This window comes from Miniopterus schreibersii, assembly GCF_964146895.1.
Source record: "Miniopterus schreibersii genome assembly, chromosome: X".
NCBI classification, from domain to species: domain Eukaryota; kingdom Metazoa; phylum Chordata; class Mammalia; order Chiroptera; family Miniopteridae; genus Miniopterus; species Miniopterus schreibersii.
The window spans coordinates 73,912,716-73,937,520 of NC_138104.1; the positions used below are offsets into that span (position 1 = coordinate 73,912,716).

At 37.3% G+C, this 24,805-nt stretch overlaps 1 protein-coding gene across 1 annotated transcript in view; it reads left to right on the forward strand.

The window, feature by feature from the left end:
- The window catches only part of DGKK (diacylglycerol kinase kappa), a 130,129-nt gene that overhangs the window by 91,247 nt on the left and 14,077 nt on the right, over positions 1 to 24,805 (forward strand). Inside the window, exons 9-18 of the mRNA XM_081125643.1 lie at positions 796 to 979; positions 1,742 to 1,850; positions 2,591 to 2,730; positions 3,645 to 3,726; positions 5,647 to 5,738; positions 17,037 to 17,136; positions 18,080 to 18,299; positions 19,978 to 20,082; positions 20,503 to 20,599; positions 22,375 to 22,482. Coding sequence (XP_080981769.1) covers positions 796 to 979; positions 1,742 to 1,850; positions 2,591 to 2,730; positions 3,645 to 3,726; positions 5,647 to 5,738; positions 17,037 to 17,136; positions 18,080 to 18,299; positions 19,978 to 20,082; positions 20,503 to 20,599; positions 22,375 to 22,482 — 1,237 coding nt within the window. The remainder of the gene's footprint in view (positions 1 to 795; positions 980 to 1,741; positions 1,851 to 2,590; positions 2,731 to 3,644; positions 3,727 to 5,646; positions 5,739 to 17,036; positions 17,137 to 18,079; positions 18,300 to 19,977; positions 20,083 to 20,502; positions 20,600 to 22,374; positions 22,483 to 24,805) is intronic.

Below are 24,805 nucleotides of genomic sequence, written 5' to 3' on the forward strand. Positions count from 1 at the left end.
AACATCAGTCTATTCAAAAGCAACCTTGTGGACATGATTATTTACCTGGCTATGAATCTGCCTAATATTGTTACATTTTAACTCACAGTGCCACCCAATTTTTGTCACCTTGTTCACAGGATTCCCTGGACAAACTTGGCCTTGCTCAAATTCAGATGTTCTCTGACTCTGGGGGAAATTCCCAAACAGAAAGTGGACTACTCGATGTGCTGATCCTTCTCTTCGGCTCTCAAACTTTTCCTTCCTTAGTTTCTCCTCAGCATTTTATTAATTCTTGGTTGTGGCACCAATTTCTTTATTCCTTATGTTCCAACATACTTTTGTGTATGAGCCTGTCTCCCTAGCTTAAGGGCAGGGGCTATACCCCAGTAATATCTGGCATGATAACTAGAATGTAGTAGTTGCTCAGCAAATGTCAGTTGCCTGGAAACGGCTGGGCAAAGAACAGCTGTGGTGTGTCTTTTGTTTTTGTTTTTTAATAACAGCCTCTTGGGTTTTGTACTGATTTCCCCTCTGTTACTCTATCTCAAGAGTCTAGGGCACAAGGAAACTCTAGGAGATATTAGAAATGTCTATTACTTTGATTATGGTGATAGTATCATGGGTGTTTGCTTATGTCTAAACTCATTAAACTGTACATACTAAATATGTGCAGTTCTTTGTATATCAATTATACTTCAATATTTTTTTTTAAAAGGTGTTTGCAAAATTTTATGTTAAGTTATATCTTGTTTCCATCTCAATGGCCTTGTTCTTTTTTTCCTTCTTTTTATTTTTGTTGTGTGCATGTATCAGGCCAATTAGTAGTATCTTCAGACTTCTGGAATCTTGATTGGTCATCAGCCTGTTCATGTCCCCTTCTCATCTTCATCAACTCCAAAAGCGGCGATCATCAAGGGATCGTCTTCCTCCGAAAATTTAAGCAATACCTTAACCCATCTCAAGTGTTTGACCTGTCGAAGGGTGGACCTGAAGCTGGGTAAGCATGGGGTAAGGGATATAGTGGGTATATATAAGGGACTATAAGGGACTTTGCCTTTTATACATTCTAGACTGGGATAGGTTTCCTGGAATTAGTTATAGTACCTGGGAAGGAAAGATCTATTTTCTCAAGTCAGGACACAGATGTAATAACTCCAGAGTATTTTGGGTTAGCTGGTATTTTGGAGGAATTTTAGCCCTCTCCCAGAAATCCTTTCAAACCCATATCCTGCTCTCAGATTTGCTCCACATTTTCTGGTTAGAACAGGTAAAAAAAAACTATGTCTCCTTACCTCAGAGGAAGAGGCAAATGGATATTGCTGTCAACCTTTCCTGCCACTCATTCTCCCCCCCTCCCACCCCCCACCATGGGGTCAAATAAATATATCTCTTCCACAGTCCTCTTTTATTTGAGGACCATCTGGCTGTTCAATCCTGGTTTCTGTGAGCCCACTGACCATCATGTGAGACATTCTTCCTGAACCTCAGCAGGTAGATTTAGCTAGGTTACTAGTAACTTTCAGAGCAAGATTGGGCAAAGAATAATGTGGGTTGAGGCAAGATCTGATCTGCAAGACTTCCTGTGGAAACATTGCCTATAACTTTAGGAACACAGAGAGACAGGGGTTAAGAGAGAAAAGGTAGGCAGTCTGTTAGCAGGGTACAGAAGCAGTAGTCATTGGGCCCTGGCACATTGTAGGAAAGAGCTATGAAACCCAGCAGTTCATGAAATGATTCTCTTTTCTCCTTTTTCTTCCAGGCTATCCATGTTCAAGAACTTTGCTCGCTTTCGTATTGTGGTTTGTGGTGGGGATGGCAGTGTGAGCTGGGTCTTATCTCTGATTGATGCCTTAGGATTGCATGAAAAGGTGAGTCCCTAGCTGACTCATTTTACCCATTGCTAGAGAGATGGGGTGTGGAGCTTCTCATCCCAAGAAGTCCCTGGTCTTCACTTTCCCTGTCTGTAAAATACATGTTTCCCATTGGTCTCATACTCAACCTGACTGGTAGATTTTCAGTCTAAGCCTGCTCACCTAGACCATTTTCTGGTTGTCTATCTGTGGATGGAGAAATGAGGGAGTTAGCAGAAAAAATGAGCAGTGCCCTATTCCCCAAGCCCCAAAGTGAAGATTTGAAGGGGAGGAAAATAAGCCCCTAATTTCCTACACCTCCTGAAGCAACTGATTTTTTTCCTTGAGTCTCAAGAGTAGCAGAAACTTTCCTCTACCTCTACCCCCTTTTCCCTAAGCAGCCCTCTGCTCTTTTGAATCCAGTAGCTTTGAATCTTGAGACACCTCATCTCTTTGGCCCAGCCTGGATATAAATCTGTGGCTATATATTTTTATAAACATATCTATGCATATTAGCATATTCCAGCAACTTTTCCCTTTACTGGGTAGGTTCTGTATGGCCAAGAGTGGGGCCCAACTCCTTAGGCAAATTTTCACTTAATTTTGAACATTTTCCTATAACACTTCCTAGAATCATAAATCTCTTATTGCCACTAGCTTTGAGACCACAATCTTTCCCAAAGAGTGCTTTCTGGGTTCCTTTATGGGTGAATCTTGGTAGTTCTGTCTGAAAAGGGTGCCTGGTTTTGTTCTTGCAGTGTCAGCTGGCAGTCATCCCACTTGGAACTGGCAATGACCTGGCCCGTGTCCTAGGCTGGGGTGCATTCTGGAATAAAAACAAGTCACCTTTGAACATCCTCAACAGAGTGGAGCAGGCTAGTGTGAGGATTTTAGACAGGTGAGTGGTTGAAAGATCAGGCCACTGTGCCTTTTCCAGTTCTACACTAGTCATTCCCAGTTATAACATATCAATCAGGAATGCTATAACCTCCTTCACAGAGCCTGTCTAGCGTCAGTGTGGAGCAGTTTGGGAGGTGGGGGGCTTGGCTATTAGGAAGCCATGGTCTACCGTGTATCCTTCAAACATCACTGAAGCCCCTCATCAACTGAAAATATCCTAAAGCAAGATCCTCATGGGTAAATTTTAAGGGTTCTGTAAACTTTCTTCAAATTGCATAGCTATGCAAGCACATTTTTCCTTGGGAAAGTGTCCATCTTTATATTCTATTCTATAATAGTATAGAAACTATTTTATACTTTCATCAGGTTCTTAAAGAAACTAAAAAAAAAAAAAAAAAAAAAGGAGAGTTCATATACAATTGGCCTAGATTGTCTTTGCTCTACAGAAGAGAAAGTATTGCCATCTTATCTTTTGATAAGAAAGGTTTCCTGTGCTAGGGCATGGTATTTGATATATCGTTGCCCATAAGGATATCCTAGGGTGCTTTCTCAAGATACCAAGCTGGACCCTACCACAAAGATTCTCATTCAATAGGTCTTGAGTAGGGCTCTGGCATGTGTATTTTACAAAAGAACTTCAGGTGATCTTGATAGCTATCTCTGGTTGAGAAGCACTGCTCTCTGAGAACCGCATGGAATTCCTTCCATTACACTGTCCTAGAGAAGCCCTGAGGACCCCCTATGGTGTACCTTGAGATCAGGTGACCTGAGATAACTTGGGCATCTCCTACAATCCATATCTCCCCAACACATAAACTCTTTGATCTCTTTTTCACATGTGAAGCACCGATGATGCCAGCCTGTGATGAAACAGAGTCCTAAATATCTTTCTGTCTTTGATCTTCATTTTAGATGGAGTGTGATGATCCGAGAGACTCCCAGACAAACTCTATTGCTAAGAGGGCAAGTTGAAATGGATGTACCCCGATTTGAGGTAATTACTGCCCAGATATAATTCAGGCCAACATCTTTATTACACAGTGAAATAATAGGTAAAATCCAGAGAGAAGCTATTGTATTGCCCATGAGCTTGATGAGAATGAGATCATTGAAAATTGGGGACATGTGCTGGGCATGGCTCAGAGGTTGATCATTGACTTAGGATCCAAAAGATCACGGTTTGATTCTCAGTCAGGACACCTGCCTGGGTTGTGGGCTCAATCTTCAGTCAGGGGTGTGCAGGAGGCAGCTGATCAATGATGACTCTCTCATCGCTGATGTTTCTATCTCTCTCTCTCTCACTTTCCCTTCCTCTCTCTGAAATCAATAAAGATATATTTAAAAAAAGAAAGAAAATTGGGGACATGTCAATCAGCAGCTATTTACCAAAAACTGTGATAGGTACTGGAGATATAATTTATTCAGCCATTTACTTATTTATTCACTCAAAATATTTATGGAAAATTTTATGAATTAATTACTATGTGTGAGATACTGTTCTAGAAGTTTTTTACAGGTTAATTGGTAAAGAAGAATGACACAGTCCATGCTGTCATGGAGCTCATAGTCTAGTTGCTGTGGTAGAAAAATTGTTTTTATAAAGTAGTATGAGTGTTAATATATAAGGAGGTAGCAGGGGTGGGAACACCCAGCAGGTGTATATAGCCAAGTCTGGGGGAAATCGGGGAAAGCTTCTCAGAATAAGTACCATTTTAGAAGAGAGTTAAGGACCAGAGGGAGTTAACCAGGATAGTAGCAAAGAGGGGGCCTGTTCCAGATAGATGGAACAATGTGTGTTGTTCAAAGGCAAGAGAGAGCATGAAATATTCACACAAGTGAAATACATTCATAATGGCTGAGGCATAGGGGCCAGGGAGGGTATATATAGGAAGAACTACTAAAGATGAAACTGGAAAAGTAATCAGGGACAGGCCAGGAGGAACCTGGTAAACAATGGTAGGAAGTTTGAACTTTTATCCTAAGAGCAATGAGAATTATAGAAGGTTTTTAAAATCTTATTATGAACATTTTCAAACATACAGGAAATTTTAAATGGTAGATTCTACCATTAATATTTTACTATACTTTATCACAAATCTATCCATCTATCCATTCTACTATCAAATAGAAAGGTTTTAAGCAGGGGAGTTCCATGGTATGTGGAGAAACAATGGAAGGAATAAAGACTAGAAGCAAGGGGGAAAAACAGATGCTGTAATTATCTAAGCAAAAGATAATGATGATTTGGACTGGTGAAGTGATAGCAGGGATAAGGAGAAGTGGACATGTTTAAGATATATTGAAGAGATAGAATCATCAGGACTTGGTAGACACAAGTTGTGGTTAAAATTACAGACTCAAGAGCCAGACTACCTGGAATTGAATCTTACTCTGCTACTTATCAGCTACCCCTTTTCCTGTGCCTCCATTTTCTGTTCTGTGAAATGGGGATAATAGGAATCCTTATATCATAGGTTGTTATAAGGACTACATGAAGAGAGCATGGCACATATTAAGTACTGTATAAGTGCATACTGTTATTAATACTAATATTATTATATAAGAAGTGATACTCTGGCATTGGAAAATGTGTGTTCAAATCCAAGATCTATTATTTACTAGCTATGTAATATGAGATTGTTTCTTTGAAACATGGAACAAACATTACCATCTTTATATGAGTTTTAAATACTAATTTAAATGAGAGGAAACAGTATATATCTTATCTTTAGAATGACCACAGAGCTAAGGTTATCTATGAGGATCTTCAAAAGAATTCATGATTATGATTATTTCCAGAGAGGCCGTTGAATTTATGGTAAAGAGTCAGTAAGAAATAATGAGGGAATGAGATGGGCAGCATGCTATGTCACAGTGCTAAGGTTCCAGGGCTGAGCATTTCTTTTCCCCCTAGGCTGCTGCAAGCCAACACTTAGACTCTGCAACTACTGAGTTGAACAAAATCCTGAAGGCCAAGTATCCTACAGAGATGATCATTGCAGCCAGGTCAGTCTTCCTTTGGTTCTCAACTTTTGGGGTTTTTTTGCCCCTCGTGGGCTGTCTTCAGTGAGAGGTAGGATTCATTTTAATAGTTTGGGGTGTTGAGACCAAGGAAAGTATAGTAACTCTTCACTTAACATCGTCAATAGGTTCTTGGAACTGAGGCAAAACAATATATAATGAAATCAATTTTTACCATAGGCTAATTGATATAAACATGAGTTAAGTCCCTGCGGCATCTCATCAATGTTATAACAGAATGACATTGAGCAAAACGATGTTATTTGAAGGTCTGCTGTATATGTTAATCATACCAAATCAAATTTCTCCAATCTCAAACCTCCTGAATAGAAAGATAAGGATAAAAAAGATGAGATTGAGGTAATGGCTCCTGCTACTCCAAAAGATTTTGAAAAAGGGAAGAATTCTGATCTCACCTCCTCCCATGACCACATCAAAACTACAATTACAAAACAACTGCCTTGGCCATGTGGCCCAGTTGGTTGGGTGTTGTTCCATGCACCAAAAGGTTGCCAGTTTAATTCCTGGTCAGGGCACATGCCTGGGTTGTGGGCTCAATCTCCAGTAGGGGACATGCAGCTCTCATGTCGATCTTTCTCTCTGTCTCCCTCTCCCTTCCTCTCTCTCTAAAAATAAATTTTAAAAATCTTTTAAAAAATTATAAAACAACCATTATTGAGAACCACCCAAAGGCTAGCTGAATAAAATTTCTATTACTAAGGATGTAAAGAAAAAGCCATGTTGAGACTGTAGAAGAGATGGATACACGGAATGAGCAGGTCCCTCACTCACAGTGTGGCAGTTTTCAACAGGAAGGATAGTTAGGCTGCATTGGTCCCATGTGAGCATCGAGGAGTTCCAGCCCCACACTGAAATCACCAGCCCAGGGATCTAGTTCCAAGAAGGAAGTCCCTGTAACATCTGGCTAAGAAAACCAGTAGGGATTGTGGCTGACTGATATGGAGGGCTACTGGAGTCCCAGATGCTGCAGGTTTTAAAGGTACTGCACACAAACTCATGTGCTCACAAACTCACTCACTCTGAGCTACAGCACTGGGGCAGCAGCTAAAAAAGCACCAAAGACATACAGGAAGGAGATAAATTGATTAGCTCCAGGGCAAGGGATGAATGGACAGGGGTCAGGGCAGCTCTCCCTAGGACGGAAGTGCTGGCAGAGGCCACTGCTCCTTTTTTAAGAACCTCCCTTTACTCAGCAGGCAGGTGCAGGTAGATGCCAAATATGAGCTCTCCATTAACTTGGTTTAGACAATTCATCTCATCCTAGTGATTTGCTGAGGCCTTGCCCCACCCAATTCATAGTCCCAGATGAAACCACTTCCAGCAGCTTTTCCACACAAGTTGCCTTCCATAGCTTGTGTTGTGGATTTTCTTAAAATTTCTCAAAGGTCCAAAAACACCAAACAAGCAGTAGCTGGCCTTGGCATGCCCCAAATCTCTTGCTAAGCAGCCCAAGGCCCAGTACTAGTGGCAACTCTCCTCTGTCCACAGCCTAACAACTCTCAGAGGCCTCGAAGCTCAGCACAGATAGCAACAAATCACAGATCCCTTTGTAACTCCTACCAGGTGGTCACGGTCTGGATAGAGGCAGTGGCTGACTTGGCCTGTACCAGAGCCCCTCCTAAAAGGCCCTAGAACCAACAAACTCAGTGGCCAGCTTCAGATCACATCAGAGTACCACACAAACAGCATCACATATGACACCAGATTTGGCAGGCACCAGACCCCTGGTAAAGCAAATCCTCCTCAGTGGGATCAGCCCTCCGCACAACAGTTTGCCCACTATAGTCATGGCCATTCCTCACAGTCATCCACACAGTCAATCACATTCACTCACATGCCAATAGCAATCAAGGTTCAACTACAACAGGAGGGCACACACAACCAATACAAGGAACACCAGGCTCAGGTGACCAGGGAGTCTGAGCCCCACATGACACCTATTCCATAAGGCCACACTGCCAAGACCAAGAGACATAGCCAGTCTACGTAATACATAGAAACAAATAAAGGAAGTCAGCCAAAATTAGGAGACCAAAAAATGTGTCTCAAATGAAAGAGCAGGACAAAACTTTTTCATGTCTCAGGAAAAGAACTAAATGAAATGGAGACAAGCAATCTAACAGATGCAGAGTTCAAAACACTGTTTATAAGAATGCTCAATGAGGTTAAGGGAGGAATAGACAAACTCAATGAGAACTTATAGAAAACATTTAAGAAGAGATTGAAAACATAAAAAAGAACCAGTCGGAAATAAAGAATACAATAACAGAAATGAAGAATACATTACAGGGAATCGACAGTACAGTAGATAAAGCAGAGGATCAAATCAGCAATCTGGAAGACAAGATAGTGAAAACACCCAATTAGAATAGCAAAAAGAAAAGAGTATTTTAAAAAGTGAGGATATTTTAAGGGACCTCTGGGACAACATCAAGCATACCAACATTTACATCATAAGGGTACCAGAAAGAAGAGAGAGAGAGAGCAAGGGATTGAGAACCTATTTGAAGGAACAATGACAGAAAACTTCCCCTACCAGGTGAAAAAAATAGACATACAAGTCCAGGAAGCACAGAGGGTCATAAACAAGAATAACCCAAAGAAGCCCACACCAAGACATTTCATAATTAAAATGCCAAAGATTAAAGGCAAAGAGAGAATCTTAAAAGTAGCAAAAGAAAAGCAACTACTTATATACAAAGGAACTCCCATAAGATGTCTGTCAGCTGATTTCTCAACAGAAACTTTGGAGGCCTGAAAGGATTGGCACAAAATATTCAAAGTGGTGAAAACCAAGGACATACATCCAAGATCACTCTACCCAGCAGGTTATCATTTAGAACTGAAAGAGAAATAATTTCCCAGACAAGAAAAAATTACAGGAGTTCATTGTCAATAAACCAGTACACAGAAATGTTAAAGAACCTTCTTTAAGAAGAAAAGAGAAGATAAAAAATATGAATACAAAAAATTGGAAAGGAAAAAAATTCTCATTGACAAAGGCACACATATAATAAAAGCAGTGGATCAACCAAAATATAAAGCTAGTACAAAGGTTCAAAGGTAAAAGTAGGAAGATTGTGTGTAATTACAACGATAAATTAGGGGATACATACAAACACACAAAAGAAGTAACAAATAATGACAAAAACATAAACATGGAGAGGATAAGTCAAAATTGTAGTGATTTTAGAATGTGCTCAAAGTTAAAAGACCATCAAATTAAAGTAGACTGCTATAAATATAGCTTGGTGTATAGGAAGCATATGGTAACTACAAATCAAAAATCTACAGGAGATATAGAAGAAAAAAAAGAGAAAAAGATCCAAACAGAACACAATAGAAAGTCATTAACATACAAGAGGAGAGAGCAAGAGAATAAGAAAGAACATAGAAGAACTACAAAAACAATCAGAAAACAATTACTAAAATGTCAGTAGCTAAATAACTATCAATAACCACTTTAAATGTAAGTGGACTAACTGCTCCAATAAAAAGAAATAAGGTAGCTGAATGGGTGAAAAAACAAGACCCATACATATGCTGCCTACAGGAGACCCACTTCATATCAAAAGACACAGATACACACAGACTAAACATAAAGGGATGGAAAAGGTACTTCATGCAAAAGGAAACAAAAAAAAAAGTGGGGTAGCAATACTTATATCAAACAAAATAGACTTTAAAACAAGGACCACAATAAGAGACAAAGAAAGTCATTTAATGATGATAAAGGTATCAATCCAACAAAAGAATATAACTCTCATAACCACCTACATCCCCAATATAGGAGAGCCTGAATATATAAAGCAAATTTGACAGACATAAAGGGAGATATTCTAGTAATACAGTCATAGTAGGGGACTTTAATACCCAATTGACATCAATGGATATATCATTCATACAGAAAATCAACAAGAAAACAGTGGCCTGAAATTACACAATAGACCATATAAACTTAATGGATATTTTTAGGACAGTTCACCAAAAAGCAGCAGAATATACAGTTTTCTCAAGTGCACATGGAACATGTTCCAGGATAAACTACATGCTAGGCCACAAAACAAGTCTCAATAAATTTAAGAAGATGGAAATCATGTCAAGTATCTTCTCCAATCACAATAGTATAAAACTAGAAATTAATTATGAGAAGAAATCTGAAAAACACACAAACATATGGAGGCTAAATAACATGTTACTAAACAATGAATGGATTAACAAGGAGATCAAGGAAGAGATAAAAAGATGTCTTGAGTCAAATGAAAATAAAAATACAACAAATCTATGTCATACAGCCAAGGCAATTCTAAAAGGAAAAATTATAGCAATACAGGCCTACCTCGGGAAACAAGAAAAATCTCAAATAAACAATTTAACCTTACATTTAAAGGAAATAGAAAAAAAAGAACAAATAAAGCCCAAAGTGAGTAGAAGGAAGGAAACAATAAAGATCAGAGGGTAAATAAATAGAGTCAAAAAAAAATAGAAAAGATCAGTGAAATCAAGAGCTGGTTCGTTGAAAAGATAAACAAACTTGATAAACCATTAGCCAGTCTCATCATGAAAAAAAAAAAAAGAGGGCCCAAATAAATAAAATCAGAAATAAAAAAGGAAAAATGATGAACCAACACCACAAAAATACAAAGGATTATAATGAAATACTATGAAAAATTATATATCAACAAATCGGATGCCCTGGAAGAAATGGACAAATTCCTAGAAACATACAATCTTTCAAAACTGAATCAGGAACAATCAGAGAATCTGAATAGACAGATTACAACTAGTGAAACTGAAGCAGTAATAAAAGAAAAAACTCCCAACAGATGGCTTCACAGGTGAATCTTACCAAATACTTAAAGAATAATTACTACTTATTCTTCTCAAACTATTCCAAAAAAACTGAAGAGGAAGAATGGCTCCCAAACTCTGTTTACAAGGCCAGAATTGTCCTGATACAAAAACCAGACAAAGACTGATCAGCCCTGGCTAGTGTTGCTCAATTGGTTGAGTGTCATCCCATGCACCTAGAGGTGGCTTGTTTGTTTCCCAGTCAGGGCACATGCTCGGGTTGAGAGTTTGATCCCCAGTAGGGGGCAGGAGGAGGCAGCAGATGGATGTTTCTCTCTCTCATTGATGTTTCTCTCTCTCCCTTTCCTTTCCTCTTTCTCTAAAATAATAAAAACATAGTTTAAAAAAAGATTAACAAATTTTTAAAAAATCATATGATCATATCAATGGAGGCAGAAAAAGCATTTGACAAAATCCAACATCCATTTATGATAAAAACTCTCAGCAAAATGGATATAAAGGGAACATACCTCAACATAATACCGGCCATATATGACAAACCCACAGCTAATATCATATTCAAAGGTGAAAAGCTGAAAACTTTTTTTAAGATCAGGAGCAAGGCAAGGATGTCCAATTTCACCACATTTATTCAACATAGTACTGGAAGTCCTAGCCATAGCAGTCAAACAAGAAAAATAAATAAAAGGCATCCATATTGGAAAGGAAGAATTAAAACTGTCCTTATTTACAGATGTGTGACGGCATATATAGAGAACCCTAAAAAACTACCAAAAAACCTATTAGAACTAGTAAATGAATTCAGTAAAGTAGCAGGATACAAAATAAATATCCAGAAATCTGTTGTATTTTTATACACTAATAACAAATTATCAGATAGAGAAATTAAGGAAACAGTTTCATTTATAATGCATCAAACAGAATAAAATACCTAGGAATAAATTTAACCAAGGCGGTAAAATACTTGTATTTGGAAAACTATGACATTGAAAAAGATACAAATAAAAGGAAGGATATACCATGGTCACAAATCAGAAGAATTAGCATCATTAAAATGTCCTTACTACCCAAAGCAATATACAGATTCAGTGCAACCCCTATCAAAATACCAATGACATTTTTCACAGAACTAGAACAAATAATCTGAAAGTTTATATGGAACCACAAAAGACCCTGAATAGCCAAAGCAATCTTGAGAATAAAACACAAAGTTGGACGTATCATGCTACCTGATCTACAAGGCTATACTACATGGCTATAGTAATCAAAGCAGTGTGGTACTGGCATAAAAACAGACACATAGATCAATGGAAGAAAATAGAGAACCCAGAAATAAACCCATGCTTATATGATCAATTAATCTATGACAAAGGAGACAAGAATATACAATGGGGTAAAAACAGTCTCTTTAATAAAATAATGTTGGGAAAATTGGACAGATACATGCAAAAAAAATGAAACGGAATCATTTTGTTACATCATATGCAAGAATAAACTCAAAATGGATTAAAGACTCAAATTTAAGACCTGAAACCAAAAAATTTCTAGAAGAAAACAGGCAACAAAGTCTTTGACATCACTTTCAGTAATATTTTTTTTATGTGTCTCCTTGGACAAGGGAAATGAAAGGAAAAGTAAATACAAATGGGACTACATCAAACTAAAACTTTTTTGCACAGCGAAGGAAACCATCAACAAAACAAAAAGACAACCTATAGAATGGAAGATGTTATTTGCCAATGATATATCTAATAAAGGGTTAATACCTAAAATATAGGGTGTCCCCCAAAATGTATACATACTTTTAATGATTATAAAGTCAGTGTTTATTAAGATAGAGTTCATTTTCAAAATTTAAAAGAATCTACAGTAATGATTTTTTATGTCAATGTCTGTTTTCAAACTGATGACTGTTCTGGTCCAGGCACTGCTGATAATGTGAAGCAATAGAATTTTAAAAATCAAGAATCATTTTCATTGGGTATTTGTGCACCCTCAATTCAAAAACTGTTGCCAGTTTTGTACAGTAAACTTTATCTTTTATGTATCCCCATAAAAATTCTAGTAGATAAGTTTTCTTTGTTCAAAGCTTAGTCTGGCTTCACCCATTATTTCAAACCAGTTAAACCTGAAAAGGAGTCAAAATTAAGTGAGGTATAAACTGTTAAAGTATGTATACATGTTTTAGGGACACCCTGTATATAAGGAGGTCATACAACTTAACACCAAAAAAAAAAACAACCAATGTGATTAAAAAATGGGAAGAAGACCTGAATAGACATTTCTCCAAAGAGGATGGTCAAGAGACATATGAAAAGATGCTCAGCATCTCTAATCATCAGGGAAATGCAAATAAAAACCTCAATGTGATATTATGTCACACCTGTCAGAATGGCTATCATCAGTAAATCAACAAACAAGTGTTGGCAAGGACATGGAGAAAAGCAAATCCTCATACACTGTTGATCAGATTGCAATTGGTGCATCCACTATGGAAAACAGTATGGAGGTTCCTCAAAAACTTAAAAATAGAACTACCATATGACTCAGCAATTCCACTTCTGGGTATTTATCTGAAGAAATCTAAAACACTAATTTGAAAAGACATATGCACCCCTATGTTCACTGCAGCATTATTTCCAATAGCTAAGATAAAGAAGCAACCTAAGTGTCCATCAATAAATAAAGGGATAAAGAGGTAGTACATATATACAATGGAATATTAGTCAGCCATAAAAAAGAATGAAATCTGCCATTTGCAGCAACATGGATGGACCTAAAGAGTATTATGCTAAGTGAAATAAGTCAGACAGAAAAAGAAAAATACCATATGGTTTCACTTATATGAGAATTTAAAAAACAAAATAAATGAATTAACAAAACAGAAACAAACTTATAGATACAGAGAATAAATTGATGGGTGCCAGATGGGAGGGGGGTTAGGGGGCTGGGTGGAAAAAAGGAAGTGATTTAGATGTATAAATTGCCAGTTATAAAAACAGTCATGGTAATGTAAAGTACAGCACAGGAAATGTAGTCAATAATATTGTAAAAATTATGTATGGTGTCAGATGGGTACTTTACTTATTGGGGTGATTACTTTGTATGTTACATAAATGTCTAATCACTATGTTGTACACCTGAAACTATTATAATATTGTGTATCAGCGTTAATTGAAAAAAATGTTTTTAATTTCTTTAAAAAAGATAATAATATCTCTCCACCCAGAGATTAATCAAAGAACTTATATGTTTATAAGCATAATCCATGGACACAGACATTGGTCTGGGGAAGGCCTCAGGGTGGAGTGGATGTGGGGTGGAGGGGATCAATGGGGGGTAAAGAGGGGCATCTGTAATATTTTCAACTAAAAATAAATAAATAAATAAATAAATAAATAATAGATAAATAAATAAATAATAGATGATAGATTGATAGATAGATAGATAGATAGATGATAGAGATATAGATAGATAGATGATAGATAGATGATAGATGATGATGATAGATAGATGATAGATGATAGATAGATAGATGATAGATAGATAGATGATAGATATAGATAGATGATATAGATAGATAGATAGATAGATAGATAGATAGATAGATAGATAGATAGATAGATAGATAGATAGATAGATAGATATAGATAGATAGATATAGATAGATAGATGATGATAGATGATAGATAGATAGATAGATAGATAGATAGATAGATAGATAGATAGATAGATAGATATAGATAGATATAGATAGACAGATAGATAGATAGATGATGATAGATAGATAGATAGATGATAGATAGATAGATAGATAGATAGATAGATAGATAGATAGATAGATGATAGATAGATAGATATAGATAGATAGATATAGATAGATAGAGTTAGATATAGATAGATGATAGATTATGATAGATGATAGATAGATGATTAGATAGATAGATGATGATAGATGATAGATAGATGATAGATATAGATGATGATAGATGATAGATAGATGATAGATATAGATGATAGATAGATGATAGATAGATAGATGATGATGATAGATAGATAGATGATAGATAGATGATAGATGATATAGATAGATCATAGATATAGATAGATGATAGATGATAGATAGATGATGATAGATGATAGATGATAGATAGATAGATAGATAGATGATAGATAGATGATGATAGATAGATAGATAGATAGATAGATAGATAGATAGATAGATAGATGATAGATAGATAGATGATAGATAGATGATAGATAGATAGATGATGATAGATAGATAGATAGATAGATAGATAGATGATAGATAGATAGATAGATGATAGATAGATAGATAGATGATAGATAGATAGATAGATGATAGATAGATGATGATAGATAGATAGATAGATAGATAGATAGATAGATGATAGATGATAGATAGATAGATATAGATAGATAGATAGATAGATAGATAGATAGATAGATGATAGATAGATAGATAGATAGATGATGATAGATAGATGATGATAGATATAGATAGATGATAGATAGATGATAGATAGATGATAGATAGATAGATAGATAGATAGATAGATAGATAGATAGATAGATAGATGATAGATAGATAGATAGATAGATAGATAGATAGATAGATAGATAGAGATAGATAGATAGATAGATAGATAGATAGATAGATAGATGATAGATAGATAGATAGATAGATAGATAGATAGATAGATAGATAGATAGATTAGATAGATAGATAGATGATAGATAGATAGATAGATAGATAATAGATAGATGATAGATAGATGATATAGATGATAGATAGATAGATGATAGATAGATAGATGATAGATGATAGATAGATAGATAGATAGATAGATAGATAGATAGATAGATAGATGATAGATAGATAGATAGATAGATAGATAGATAGATAGATAGATAGATGATAGATAGATTAGATAGATAGATAGATAGATAGATAGATAGATAGATGATAGATAGATGATAGATAGATGATAGATAGATGATAGATAGATAGATGATAGAGATAGATAGATAGATAGATAGATAGATAGATAGATAGATAGATAGATAGATAGATAGATAGATAGATAGATGATAGATAGATAGATAGATAGATAGATATAGATAGATAGAGATAGATAGATAGATAGATAGATAGATGATAGATAGATAGATAGATAGATAGATAGATAGATAGATAGATAGATAGATGATGATAGATAGATAGATGATAGATAGATAGATAGATGATAGATAGATAGAGATAGATAGAGATAGATAGACGATAGATAGATAGATGATAGATAGATATAGATAGATAGATGATAGATAGATAGATAGATAGATAGATAGATAGATAGATAGATGATAGATAGATAGATAGATGATAGATAGATAGATGATGATAGATGATAGATAGATAGATAGATAGATAGATAGATAGATGATAGATAGATGATAGATAGATAGATGGTAGATAGATATTAAGACAGTCAGAGAAAGACAAGTACCATATGATTTCACTCATATGTGGAATTTAATGAACAAACTGAACTACCAAGAAAAATAGAGACAGACTTATAGATAGAGAGCAGGGAGACAGCTCTGGTGCGAGGGGTAAGTGTGTTGAGGGGTGGAGGGATTGAGCAAAAATAAAAAGAGAGAGAGAACTTGGACATGGACAACAGTCTGGTGATTGCGGGAGCTGGGGAGGTAGAAGAGGGCATAGAGGGGATAAATGATGATGGAAAAATTAAATTTAATTTAATTTAAAACTTTTTTAAAAGAAAAAAGAAGGGTTACAGAAGGGAAACACAATATTTCACACCATTCAAGAGCATAGTATAGTTCTCTATAGTAGGGACACTTTGCTTTTTCTCTGACACTAGGAAAGGTCCCTGTAATATCTAATACAGCTGTTTTCTCCTAGCTTGAACAATACATTCTCCCTTTCTAAACACAAGGGTCATTCATTCTTCCCAGGACTCTTTGGAGGGTTACTGCCAAGTCTATCACACTCTCCATTTAGAAACAGTCCCATGGGACAGTTCCCCCAATATTATTATGTTTATACTAAATTAGCTGGGCCCTTGAACCATAGCTGATTTGATCCAGGGTGAAATTCTGACCCAACTCAGATCAATTGAATTCTGCTTTCTGGAAATTCGGAATTAGGACTAAGAAATGCTAGTTAAACTCTCTTAGGTACTTGTATATTTTACTATAAATATATGAAGGAGCAGAAAAATAAACAAATAGAGAGGGGAGAGGGAATCTGGAGGAGAGGGAAAAGTAGAGGGAGGGAGGAGAGATGGAAAAAGAGAGAGAGAGAAAAGAGGAGGAAAATGGAGAGTAATGAATGACATTATAAGAGAAAAGGGCTCTGGATCTCATGGTCCATGTCACATTGTGCCATCTATCTCATCTTTCCAGATTCCTGTGTTCAGCAGTGGAAGATTTTGTGGTTGATATTGTAAAGGCCTGGAGTCAGATAAAACAGAACAATACAGCAATAGAGTCTATGATTTTGAAAGTAAGTTTCCATTCCTTTTGTCTTGCACTCTTTGTGGAGCCAGGTGCCTCTCACTGGGAATTGTAAAAGAAAGGCAGGGAGGAGTAACTGGTAAGCCTCCCTGATGAGGAAAGTCCACCTCATCAAACTTCCATCTTTCATATGAAGAGTGACACTATTCATGCTTATACTTCATGTACCTAACTATATGCCAAGCATCTACCCACACCTAGACACAAGTGTACACCAAGCATGTATGCATATGGCTGTATACCAGAACATGCTTGAAAATATGTACAAACAAATACATGCTAGAACTACACCCACATTTACCTCTATAACAACAGCAACAATAATAGCTAACACTTATAATAGCACTTACTCTGTTCCAGGAACTGTTAAGCACTTTTAATGTATTATTTTATTTAATCCTCACAATTGCCTCAGAATATAGAAGCACAAAGAGGTTAGGTAACTTGCCTCAAGTCACAAACTATTAAGTGATGTAGTTGGGAATCAAGCCTTGATTAGTCAGCACATCCCCAAACATGCACACATACAAAAGCAGACACACCAGGCACCCATGCAGGGACACATCCACACCCATAGGATTATGCCAATGAAAATAACAATTCAGAAATAGTTACTTTTCCTCAAGTTGGTCAAGTCATTTTATAGGCCAGTCTAACGTGAAAAAAACTCGGCAACATACATTGGTTCCTGCAGCTGCTCAGAAACAAATGAAATCTGTTTGATCCCCTAACACTTTTCGGTTATCCGATCACATCTACCCAAGTACTTTTTTCCCAAACTTCCATCTCCCCACAGATAATTTTTTACGCTCAATGTTTCTGGCCAACTACTACCCCTCCCCACCTCTTCCCATACTGCTCCAACTCCTCATTCTGTCCTCTCAAGCGCAGGTCCTTCATAACAATGCCCTGTCTCCTTTCTCCCTACATAGAGTGACTTAATGTATGACAAGCTCAGTGTCCTGATTGATGTCCTGGCTGAGGATGCAGCAGTTGAGAAGAGTGCTACAGTATGTGCAGACAGTAGCAAGGCAGATGGAAAGCCCTTCATCCCTCGAATAGACCACACAGCCAAGTGCAAGTTGGAGCTGGCCACAAAGGCCAAGAATCTCCAGAAATCATTAAAACTCATTATATTCCAAGTTGAACAAGGTAAGGTTGTGATTGAGGTAGGAAAAAAAGAAAGTTCCAGTGGATGGCTTACTGGTCTCCCTATGTTTTCTATTTGACTCCACTACCAAAACTCTGCATTCTTATAGCATCCAAAATCAGTACTCAGGCACTGCTGATTTGAAAAGTGTCAGTCCTTATGATAAGCTTCCACTTTGGCTCCTCCTACCTACCAGGCATTCAACTCTTGCTATTCATTTATTTTTAGAATTAAAACTAATTCTAAACAATGACAGCTGTTCAAAACTCTGTCAGCTTCCACCACCAGCCATGAATTTTTTTTAACCTATTCCTGTTTCTGTCCAACCACCAAGTCTGTGACTATTTTAGAAGGAAAAATAGTCTTTATCTCTTCATGTCTTTCACATGAAGAGTGGTCCTGGCAGTTCTGAAATTGATTGCCATTTCCCAAACTCATGACAAGTTGCAAGCTTTCAATTCAGTATGGAAACTCTTTCAACTCAAATTTCTTTTTTTTTTTAAATATATCTTTATTGATTTCAGAGAGAGAGAGAGAGAGAGAGAGAGAAACATCAATGATGAGAGAGTCATTGATCAGCTGCTTCCTGCACGCTGCTACTGGGGAACCAACCCCCAACATGGGCATGTGCCCTGACTGGGAATCGAACCACGATATCCTGGCTCATAGGTCGATGCTCAACTGCTGAGCCACGCTGGCCAGGCAACTCTTCCAACTTCTTAATTTAACATTTTGTTTCCCATTTATTCCCCACAATGCTTCTTTGAAAAACAGGTCAGAGATGGCATAAGACCAAGTATGTTCTACCTGAGCTATTGAAATTGAGCAGAAGTCCATGTAGCAAGGAAGTCCCTTTGACTTTTAGCCATGGTACCTTCTCCTGCCTTGGTACCTTTAGTCACAATCTCAGCCAAGTTTCCAAGAAAGAAAGGAAATCTCCCTTCTGCACTGTGAAAGAACTGAACAGTCAGTTTGCCTCTATTTCTGTGGTAGTTTCCAAGTAGTGAGGATCAGATTAACCTAATGTGGCCATAACCCTGTCACAACCAACCCTCAACCTGCTCCATCAACACATAAGTCAGATTTAGAAGTGCAGTGTGTGGCTATGGGACAGAGAAAGGCACCCCTGCTGGGTTAGGGATTGAATGTATGTGCTTTGTCACAGGCTGAGCACCTGAGCTATACAATATATAGGCTGGTGAATGGAAGAGCCTTCTCAAATATTCTGGGTGTGGGTAAGACATTTGAGTGAAAGAATGGCACTTTCCTAGGCTCAAGTTTGGAATAAAAGTCATATGAGTAAACGAATTAACAAAGAGGGTTTCCCACCCTGCCCCTCCCCCTTCCCACCTGTGGCCCTGAGCTTCTACTCACAATCACATTTCCTGAGTGACAGAGAAGAGTAACTGATAAAACAGAGAAAGCTCAGGTATGGATACGAAGAGACATGGGGGCAACACTGTAAGAAAGCTGAGACTACAAACGACATCATGGAGGAGAGGTGATGGTCAAATGAATCTCTGTTGTCTAACCACACACTGACTGGCATTAACTAAATAAAGCAGGTGCTCAAGAAATGCTTGATAAATGTAACCAATCCTCCCTCCAGCCATCCTTTTTTACCCTTCCTTTCCTTTCCCTTCCCTTCCCTCCTTCCTTACTTTCATTTTTTATCTATAGTTCTGGATGAACAAAGCCGACAGGCAATATCTGTTAAGAACTTTACTTCAACTTTCTTCCTGGAAGATGACTCAGAAGATATTAGCCAGATGAGCCCAAGACACCGTAAGGATTTTTCCGTTCTTCTTCTCTTATTCTACCCTTTATCACTGTCTTCTAATGCCCAGAGTGCCCAGAGAATAAAAGGGTGTTTTCATACATTTTCCTTTAGCCATAATCCTACTCTGCAGTAGATATCCCTCCCTCTTTCCCAGAAAACTCACCTCTAATGGCTGACCTGATAAAACCCAAGATTTGAAGCTGTTTTCACTGCCAGCAAGCAAGCAAACTCAGCTTCACTGTCCTCTCAGTGGAAGCCCCTGTTCATCCAAGATGATCCCTCTTTGGAAAGTAAACCCTGAATGTTATCCAAGATAAAGTCATTAAGCTTGACCCTACACCCACAGAGAAAATAGTGTGAAATACAAATGATGACAGGGATTTCTTGCTCACATCTGACACCAAGGTGATGTCTTTTGTGTCTAGGTTCTCATTGTGGCACTTTGTCTTCTATACCTTGTCTCAAAAGTGAAGATCTAGATAATCTTAATTTGGAGCACTTACATTTTACACCTGAAACTATGTGAGTATTTAGCCCTATGACCTTTTTATGGCTTTCTTTTCTCTGGTTAAGAGCATAGTCTAAGGATGCTCAGAGTCAAATCCTGACTGTCCTTTACTAGTTGTGTGACCTTATGCAACCAAGGCCTCAGTTTCCTCACGTGTAAAATGGAGATAATTCTAAAATCTGCCATATAGGTTTGTTGTATTTATTGAGTATATATATGCAAAGTACTTGCATTGAGCAGTGCTTAGCACCCATAGTTAAATGCTATATGTTTTCATATTTATCCCTGTTAATATTATTATTATAAACAATAAATGTTAGCTGTTGTTCTTTCAAAGGACTTGTTTTTCCACTGTTGCCTTTAACAGTAAATGATTGCAGGTACTAAAAAATAACTGGAAATTTAGGGGACTAGGTAGTAAATCTAAAGATGTTTGTCTCACTAGCCCTACTGGTTTAGACTATTCCCAGCAGCCAGGTTCTGCCCCACTCACTCATTTTGAATTACATTAAGAAGATCAGTTGATCAGTTAGAGAGACCCCAATTTCTGGACTGTGGTTGAGGGAGGCAAATCTCATGTGAGAGATTTAGGGTCAGTTAAGTAACAAAATTTTAAAAATTATCTATAATTGAGTAGTTACACTGTACTCATTTTCAGTTTCCCAGAAGAAGGACACAGCTAGAAATTACTGAAGTTTTCTAAAGCTTTCCATTTATTCCTATCTCCAGCCTCCATCCCCTTCTACTTCACTATTGGTCTAAGTTCATGTCTGAGGTTTCATTGACCTACCTAATGATTTTGATCAATGGTGTGCTAGCAAACATTTAAAACCAGCTTTCTGGGTGGAGCGGAAGGAAGGTAAACCCTAATTTATTTTCTGGTGTAAACACTCCCACCATGGCCTATTTCAAGCTACTGATATAATGCCATTAAATGCAGAGTTGGGATGTGATAGGCATAGTCAGCTGACATGAGCTGGTACAAACTGGCTCTAGCACTCCACTGGTTTTGATGTCAATATCCAAGATGAATGCAGAAGAATTAAAAAACTGCTGGACATATATATCCTCTTTTATCAGTCTTTTCTCCCAAACTTGTGGTCAGTTTGCTCTTTGATGTAAAAGCACCACAAAGGAGTTCAGATACCTCTGAAAACAATAGTGCAGACTTTATTCTCATACATTTTTCATTTTTTTTAATATGTTTTTATTGATTTGAGAGAGAGAGAAAGGGAGAGGGATGGAGAGAGAACACCAATGTGAGAGAGAAACATCAATTGGTTGCCTCCCATACACACCCTGACCAAGGACTGATCCCACAACCTAGGCATGTGCCCTGACTAGGAGTCAAACCGGTAACACTTTGGTGCACAGGATGATGCTCAACCAACTGAGCCACACAGGCCAGGGCTATTCTTGTACATTTTTATCTGAGATACTCAAAAGTTTGTTGTGGGAATAAATCAATGACTCTATTTCCCTTTATTATATGTGGAAATATTGGTCACTCATATCTGAGGGCCTCAAAGATGACTTCTTTATTATGAGTCCCAATCCCACTGTATCCTCCCAACTAGATAGGTGCCCTCTCTTACAGCTTACAATGCTAGTTGTTAACACAAGAGGATATCTGCATGTCCTTCTCAAGAACATTAAGGCTTGTGCCCAATGTAGAGGAGGCCTTCCCTCAATGGTTTGTTATCATGCATATGAAGTCTGCTGCACAATAATAATGGCACTTCTTTCCTGCACAAATGTCTGTCCCCCTCTTCCCTTTGCCTAATTTCAGATGTTTCAAAGAAAAGTGCGTCATGAACAACTATTTTGGAATTGGACTGGATGCTAAAATTTCTCTGGAGTTCAACACCAGAAGAGATGAACACCCAGGACAGTACAAGTAAGGAAAAGGAACTCCCTTTCCTACATGAAAACAGACAATAACCATACATACATATATTCCTGCATCCCATACCTCTCAGACAAGCAACAGAAATAAAGAGGTCCTTTGGAAGTAAAACACATTAGTCCCAAGATTATCTTAATGGGACTGCTTGCCCCAAATGTTGACCTGGTCTGTGATAACTCTGCATTGGCATCCTGAACTTGGGCTGCCTTCTTAATCTAGACTTGTGGGTTACTGTGTAAACACAACTGTGTTACTGTTATTTCAGTCAGATTACATTGACTCAATTCAGCAAATTGCCTATCTTTGTTCTGTCTGTAAGAACTTGACCAGACCCTAGTAGTGGCCTCAGGCCTTTTTGGTTGATAAGGCTGCAAAATATCAACTGGCTCGGCTCCCTTTGACCCACTGATTTTTATCCCATCCAGTGTTGGCCTGCTTGGCACCTATTGGTACTTTTGTACTACAGATAAATCCTAAGACATCCTCAGAGTTCTTGTGGTAAACTGAAACCACACATGTCCACCATCACCACCACCCCTTGCCACCTACCACCAGAACTTTTTCTCAGAGCAGGCTTTGACTGAGGAACAAGTACTTTATCAAATATGTGGTTTGCAAATACTCTTTCCAAGTTGCTTGTCTTTTCAATTGTTTGTCTTTTTATTTTCTAAATGCTATCTCTTAAAATATAAAAGTTTTGAATTTTGGTAAGATTCCATTGATCAATTTTTTTCTTTTGTGGACTATGCTTTTGATGCCATATCTAAGAAATCTTGACCTAACCCAAGGTCTTAAAAATTTGCTCCTAAGTTTTCTTTTAAAAGTTTTCTTGTTTTAGCTCTTAAATTTAAGTCTATAATCTGCTTTGAGTTAATTTTTGTGTGTGGTATGAAGTAAGGGTCCAAGTTTTTTTTTGTTTTTTTCCCCACACGTATATCCAATTACAACAGCACCATTTTTTAAAGCTATTTTTTCCTCCAATGAATGGTGTTGACATATTTGTCAACAATTAAAGAACCATAAATGCAACATTTTTTCCCTAGATTCTCATTTCTGTTCCCCTGATCTATGTGTTTATCCAATGCAAATACCATACTATCTTGATAACTGTAGCTTTATAGTTAGTTTTGAAATTGAGAGATGAAAGCCCTCCAAATTTTTTCTTTTTCAGAACAAATTTCTGGTTAGGTATTTTTCATTTCTATATAGCTAAACTATTTTTATAGATAAGGAAACTAAAGTGCCCAAAGAACTAGTGGTTTTAAACAGAGTCCAAATAATTTTGTGCTAGCCTTCTTACATTTCAAAGCTCACGCCCTGTGGTGGCTCATTTCTGTGGCTTTACTTTAAAAACAAAAACTCATAGACACAAACAACAGTCTGGGAGTTATCAGAGGGATGGGAGTGGGGGTAGTAAAAGGTAAAGATGATCAAATATATGGTGACGGAAGATTTGATATTGGGTGGTGGACACACAATGCAATATATAGATGATGTATCATAGAATTGTACACTTGAAACCTAACTAATTTTATTAACCAATGTCACCTCAATACATTTAATTTTAAAGATAAATAAATAAAAATAAAAACTCATAGTAAACTCTAGCTAGCCTTTCTAGTGATTGTAAGCCCCCTGTCTGTTTTTATCAGAGATCCTACAATCAGCAGGACGCTGTCCTTTCCAAGTCTCCTGATATTCTTGCCTATCCCATATTCTCTCCACTGGCTCCTCCTTTATAATCTACCTAGCAAACTTTTTCAAATATATTTTTATTGATTTCAGAGAGAAGAAGGGAGAAGGAGAGAGAGATAGAAACATCAGTGATAAGAGAGGCATTAATCGGCTGCCCCCTGCACACCCTCCTGCTGGGAATCAAGCCCGCAACCTAGGCATGTGCCCTGACTGGGAATCAAAGCTCAATATCCTAGATCATAGGTCAATGCTAAACTGCTGAGCCACGCAGCTGAGCTACCTAGTAAACTTTTAAGTCTAATTCTATAGCACTGAATTAATTTTTTGATATACAGATCTTAGAAAATCCTTCCACTTTGCCAGAAAAGTTATGCTTCAAAGAAATTGCAGTGTAAGAGTCATATGTTTCAAATGAAGTTTCCAAGCAGCTGAAATCTTGAGCTCCTGGAGTGGCATTGCTAGGGTAGCTAGTATCTACCAGACAGTTTAATCATAGCTTTTTTTTTTTTAAATCTTCATCTAAGGATATTTTTTCCATTGCTTTTTGGAGAGAGTGGAAGGGAAGGAGAGAGAGAGAGAGAGAGAGAGAGAGAGAAACATTGATGTGAGAGAAACATAT